This window comes from Elaeis guineensis, chromosome 7, assembly GCF_000442705.2.
Source record: "Elaeis guineensis isolate ETL-2024a chromosome 7, EG11, whole genome shotgun sequence".
Taxonomy (NCBI): Eukaryota; Viridiplantae; Streptophyta; class Magnoliopsida; order Arecales; family Arecaceae; genus Elaeis; species Elaeis guineensis.
Window position 1 is genome coordinate 100162671 of NC_025999.2, and position 6543 is coordinate 100169213.

The 6543-nt window shown below is 38.4% G+C and overlaps 1 protein-coding gene across 1 annotated transcript; it reads left to right on the top strand.

Moving 5' to 3' along the window:
• Positions 1 to 1700: 1700 nt before the first annotated feature.
• On the top strand, positions 1701 to 2761 carry LOC105048063 (uncharacterized). The gene has a single exon (XM_010927250.4). It carries the CDS (start codon positions 1852 to 1854, stop codon positions 2500 to 2502), a length of 651 nt encoding a protein of 216 aa, XP_010925552.2. The 5' UTR covers positions 1701 to 1851; the 3' UTR covers positions 2503 to 2761.
• The last annotated feature ends 3782 nt before the right edge of the window (positions 2762 to 6543 follow it).

The following is a 6543-nucleotide window of genomic DNA, read 5'->3' on the forward strand; positions in this document are numbered from 1 at the left end:
AATTTTTAAAGGGAAGCAATGCAGTTTAGTCCTCAGCCCGTGCCCAGCCTGTGCTATTTGGTTCTCGCATTAGCATTTAGGCATGTAGAAATTATTAAATAAATCAGATCCAGTTGACTAGTCCAAATTTCGGGATATATGTATGGTGGATAACAGGATGAATCCCCGCTCCAATTTTGATCTTGAATAATTTAAATATAAATAGAATAATGTGGCAAGTGACTATTGGACATGGCCCATTATTACTGGTTGGATGTTTAAACAATTTCATCGAGAAGAGTGTCATCTCTTGCTTATGGATATTTGGACTTTAAAGGTGACATGTATCTCTTTTAGCATGACTCATATATATCATGAGATAGCTCGAGCTACAGATTGGATGGCAACTTATGTGGCAGAGTATTCTATCAATATTTTTTAAAAAAATTATTTTTTTACTCTCGATCAATTTTGTTAAGTTCTTTTTGCTGATACACCTAGCTGTACTCAGATTAGATGGATTTAAACCATCTGCTTTAACAAAGAAAAGGCTGTGCTAGCTAATCAGCCCATTAAAAGCAAATAAAGAGATAAACTAAATCAGTGGCTTGGATTTTCTTTCCAACAGGTGAGGCGTACGCCATATCCATCATTTTGAGTGATATTGTATACATCACAATTAGTGAATTATGTGTACATCATGTTCGCTGATGATTGACTTGACTCGGGCTAACAAGTTAGAAACTTGGAAGGAGATAATTAAAGGATTTGAATAGTTGGTCGGAGATCTCGATGTGATTAAAAATGATTAGATATTCGCTCTAACTTCCAAATTAGCTGAAAACACTACAAGCAAAGAAAGTTCAATTGTCAAAGATTTTTCTATAAGAGATTCTTCGATGCCTAAGTCAGATTACCTCAGAGTAATAGAAGAGGCTCTAAGTAGAAGAAGGCAAAGAAAGAGATAGAGTGAAAGAGATCTTGAGTTGATATATCAGAAAGTCTGTAATGAAAAGAGAGAGCCTTTATTTTGCTCTACACTCAATGGAGACTTAGACTCAATTTGGTCTCAAAAAATTTTATTTCCTTTCTTAGACTTATCTAGAAAGCCTTCGGTGAGTAGTTTATATATATAAACTAGGGTCGGAGCCCATCATAATTCTGATTTTGGGATGTATAAAGGAGTTTATTGAGGATACCTATTTACACATTTAGACTGTACGATAAAATATAGGTCTCATGATTAAAGAGGCTATTTTACTGTTATAGGCCAACTATTATCAAATAGAGGGAGATTATTACATGTCATGCTCGGATACACTCTCTTTTGGCACATTTCCATGCAACTTCACTTGTTGCAACCGCCAACACACCCCAGGGACCCACATTCAATACAACCAAGCTTAATTACCACAAAAGCCCTTTACTTCCGCTCTAAACATCCGCAAATCCCCATCAAAACCCTGTTTGAGATTTAACCAAAAGGAGGCGCTAACTGAGCTTAGTATTTCGTGTTTACCCGCCACGTTTCCATCTAGCCGCCATTTCGAATCCCCTCCAATCTCCGATCTCCTCTTGATGGAGGACTTTCTAGTAATTTCCAGATCAAATGATCAACACCACCCTTTTTTTCATCAATTTTGCCATTAAAATGACCCAGTCCATTTTTCTGGCCTCCTCTCCCTTTCCCCCTCTTTAAATACCCGCCCCACTTCCCCCACTCTCGCTCGCACCCAACTAACGCATTAAATCCTCCTCAAGATTCTCCTCCTCCCCCTCTCTCTCGCTGTCCAAAATCTCTCAAAAATTTTCAAGAAACCCCCTCTCGGAAAAACGGAAATAGGAGAAAGGACGGAGGCCGACACGCCCAAAATGGAATCGAATAGCGTACCCAAGCGGCTGTGGCACATCCTACGGTTGGTTTACTACATGCTCCGCAAGGGCATCTCCAAGCGCAAGCTCATGCTCGACCTCCACCTCCTCCTCCACCGCGGCAAGATCGCCGGAAAAGCCCTCGGCAACCTCTTGAACTTCTACCACCACCACCACCACGGGGCCTCTCCTTCCTCCCCGGTGTTCTCTTGCCGTTCCATGGATCCCAACCTCTCCTTCTACCACCCCCGGGAGGTGGAGTTCAGCTGCAGCAACACCCCCGCCTACCCCACCAAGCTTTTCCGGAAGGACCGCCACCGCCACGACTACTCTAACTACGACGTGGCCGCCATCGCCAAGGCCTTCGAGATCCTCAACTCCGAGGTTTCGGATATCGAGTCGGTGGTGGCATCGCCATCACCTGCCCTCATCTGGAGCAGCTTCGGGAGGAGCCCCGCACTGGTGCGGCAGCTGAGGATAACCGACTCGCCCTTCCCCATAAGGGACGACGACGGTGATGCCGACGGCCACGTCGACCGGGCGGCCGACGAGTTCATCAAAAGGTTTTACGAGCAGCTCCGCCTCCAGCAAAGTGTGGGGGCTACACCGGAGTATACGTACCGCCGCGACCCACTGGTTGGCCGGGCTTGACATGGCCCATTGGTGGTTAGTTGAGCTTTTCTAGATGTGTCAATAAATGTATCAAGGGTGCGGTGTTAAATCTACGTTATTTACTCGGCTCCGCTTTCTAGCTGGTAGCTTGGGTCGTTGGTAGAGGGTGGGAGGTGGAGTTGGCGATGAGTCTTGGAGTGTTGGGCCGGGGGGTAGAGCATTTTATATCACTTGCGCTTTGTTTTCTTTAGAGACTTTATATCATGAACCCCTATTTAAATGCTTATTTTACGAGTTATTTTGTGCTGCTCTTTTCTTTTTTTTTCTCGGGAGTGAATGTATTCCGTGCTGGTCTTATGTTTCCTATTTTTTAGATTCCACCATATTCGATATAATCTGTAAGGATATAATCTAAGACACCTCATGAATTTCTTAAAAAAAATTAAGTCCGTTGTTTTCATGTTTGGATCTGCAGGTATTTCACCAACTACTTTCAACATTTTTTACAGAATAGTTATCTAAAAAAATAATGAGTCGGAATCTTAGGGAGATATGTTAGTGTTATAAGTTGGATTAAATCCATTCCCACCATTATTTTAAGTTTTTGGGATCAATTCATTAGTTGATTTGGATATACAGCTTATATTTGCTAAAGAATGCAAGTTGAAATTCCTTACTAGTTATTTATTTGTTAATTTTTTATGAGCAAGTCTTTACATAACATGGTCCTTGTTGACGCCCTCCATCCTCATTATTTATTTAATTAATCTATTACTATCTCCTCTCATTCTATGCTAATTATTTATTTACATAATTGGACAAAAGGGATTAAGTAAAACAATTATTAAACTTCATGCATTGGGCTAAATGCAAAGCTTATAGACCTTATAACTAAGATAGATTAAGAAGGTTTCACCTAATCAGGCTTTTGTAACAAATGTAACAAGAGGAAAAATAACAATAGATCGACCACATTGGCAGAGGATGGCGTATAGGACATATTCTAGTGGATACTGTCGGCCGAGAATATTGGAGTTGTCATGTTCTGATGTGTAATTTTATTTTGTTCTTTATTTTTGTTTTGATCCGAGTAAAAACTAGGAACGGGGGTCTCTTGGACTAGAAGGATCTCCTGATGTTTTGTTGTTTGTGGCATCTCATAGAAGGTCTTTTTGCAATAATTCGGAATGCCATGCTGTGTTTGTTGGTAGGCTGTCGGAAGAGGACGGTTAACTTCCAATCGATTGGAAGGAAGCCTCCGTCTTAAGCAAAGAGACGAGTGGAGGTAAAGATATCGGCGCGGACTGGAGCAAAAGAAAGCTGGGTACAGCTGTTGCTCACGGGAGAGGAAGTGGGCTAAAAGTATACTGTTTTAGATTAAAATCTTTGGTTTGTGGTGGATATTTTGATTGGCCTCAGTAAAAATTGAAGTGGAACCATTTTGATAATATCTGATGATTCTGAACTAATTCATCTCATATATAGATGAACGTAAAGGATGATTATATCACCCCAAGAATAGCGATGGCAGTTACATTCACTCAACTATTATCATACGTTTAAAACGGCTATAATTGGGAGATAACGTAGAAAAACATTACCATGCAGTTAAGCATAATTACAGCCGTTGCATATAGTTAATACAAGTTTCGTCCATCTTGATGATGACTACTGAACATCCTCTATAAATTGAGTGAGTAAGAGATTCTCAGATAAATTATTTAATAGATCTCTCACTTTTCTTTTCTAATGTTCTTTGAATTCCGACTAACTTAAACGTCCGAAAATTTCGACTAGAAAATCTCAAACAAAAGGACTTTCTTTCAGGTCCATCTTCACTCGAAGAGATGCAACAACCACAAAATCGATTTCTCGCCACACATTAGAAGAAGACCGACCTTAATCTAACCTTGGAGTTCAGCACTAACAAGGTTGCTGAAAAATAAGTAGCAAATGAAAAGCTAAAACATCAATGGATTGTGGTTCTGGCTTTGCCGTTCGAACTCTTCCATCAGATACGCCTCTAGTCACAAATCTTTCAAGTTGAAGCAAAACACCTCCAAAAGTTTCATCTTTCTATGTTTCTAAGTCATACATAAACCAACTTGAAACACTTTTTCAAAAAAAAATTTGCATGCAATGTGCATCTTGTTCTGTGCATGTATAATATTGGCCGCTGTCAAAGAAAATATCTTCCACGAGGACATAATTTTTATATGGCCCGATCATGCAATCAATCATTGTTCAATGGCCTGTCTGGACGTATAAAATGATGCGGCCAATTAAAGTCAGCTCAAAATTGACTCAAACGTTTTCCCGGATATAGCCACATGTCGATGCATGAGTTGGCCAAGGTATCTCTCTTAAACCAACAAAGTAGCAAACACGCAATACCAGATCTGCTTCTTCTACAGGTGTTAACAAAAAAAAAAACTTGCAATACAATTCATCCAAGCCCAACTGAAGGCCATCTCCTTTTCGTTGCCTTTTCATTGGGTGGAAGCAGAGCTCTTCTCCCTTCAATCTGCTTTCAGTGGCCAACAGTTTGATGGCTTGGTTGAGGGCCATTGTTGAGTGATATTTTTGTTTCTATGGACTGAACTTTTATTAGGTAAAGTTGATCGAGGTCGCTTTCCTCGTGTGGTTCACCTCCTCACTCAAAGGGCTCACCGTCCTCGGGCAAAGCCATCGTCGCCGCATCATTTCATTGATTGATGACACGTTTGGTTTGTAGAAGGTAGAGGAGAAAAAATATAATAGAAGAGTGTGAAAAAAATTTCCCTTATTTAATTGAAGTTTTTAAAAGAGACAGATTAGAAAGATATGTTTTCATAGAAACATAATTTTTATATTTATAGAAAAAAAATCTATGCAAGATATGAGTTTTTGACTTTCTTATAGGATGATAATAAATTTTTTTTTTCAAAAAAATTCATTTTAAGTCATCAAAGGCTACAGCTAAAATAAGCATTTGTCTATTCACTATCTCAAACTCTCTTCCACTATGATCTACAACCAAAATACTTTTAACCATCTTTTTTTTTTACAAACAATAGTAATATATAAAATATGACAAAAATTTTTTTTATATTAAAAAATGATATATTTGACATAATTTGTCAAAAAAAATAGATGCTCAATCAAATATAAATTATTTTGAAATAAGCCACTTTTCAATGATCTATCAAATATGTTTAAACTATTTTTTCAGACATCATATTTTTAAGAATTAATTTTTGAGATATAACATTTCAGAAAAAAAATTTTTTTTCGTGAATCAAATGAATTCTAAAGGATTATGATAGCTTTATCGTTTAAGAGAAATTGCATGATTATGAATAGCCGAAACTACCGTAGCAAATAAGATCATGTCAGGCATCAAACAACTCACAACCATAATTCAATGACTACATTACCAAAACAATCATGCATCCAATTACTCCTCTATAATCAAATAACCTAAGTAAGCACCCATGGTTCCTCTTCTTGACATATAGTCGTCCTACTCAAATGTTTGAAGATGGAAAATAAGGAGTTCAGAAAAGCAAAATTAAATGAAAAAAAAAGTTAACATTTTAGAAATGAAATTTGAAATCATTTGCACATCAGAATATTCATGAAAATTTGAACATATTTTATGTTCATGCTGTAACTAGGATTTCAAACATACCATTATATGAATAATTTCGGCAAGTTGGTTGGATCTTTAATCTTTTGGATCGGGACCTCAGCTCTAGTAAAGTCGCATATCTCACAAAGATTTGTGGCTAATTAGCCTTCCAAATTTGATGGGAGCCCTTTATGAAAAGAAGTTGCTTATTTGATTTAAACGTAGGCATACTCTAGACCGCGTTAACAAGAGGACCACGTCCAGACTGGCCACCTAGTAGCATACCAAAGGCCAAGTGGTCCTACACACCAATCATTCTAATGCCGGTAATTTGGAGCTACATATAGTGACATATGCCACATTTGGTGGGCCATATAAGCTTCCGATAAAGGATAAGCCTAAGGCCGATTCATTGTGAACTAAGTGTTATGGATTCGAAACATGAAAATAATCTTTTCACATGAAAGTTA

Bases quoted from the DNA above. Each gene is read 5' to 3' on its own strand.
- LOC105048063 (XM_010927250.4), top strand. From the start codon at position 1,852: ATGGAATCGAATAGCGTACCCAAGCGGCTGTGGCACATCCTACGGTTG.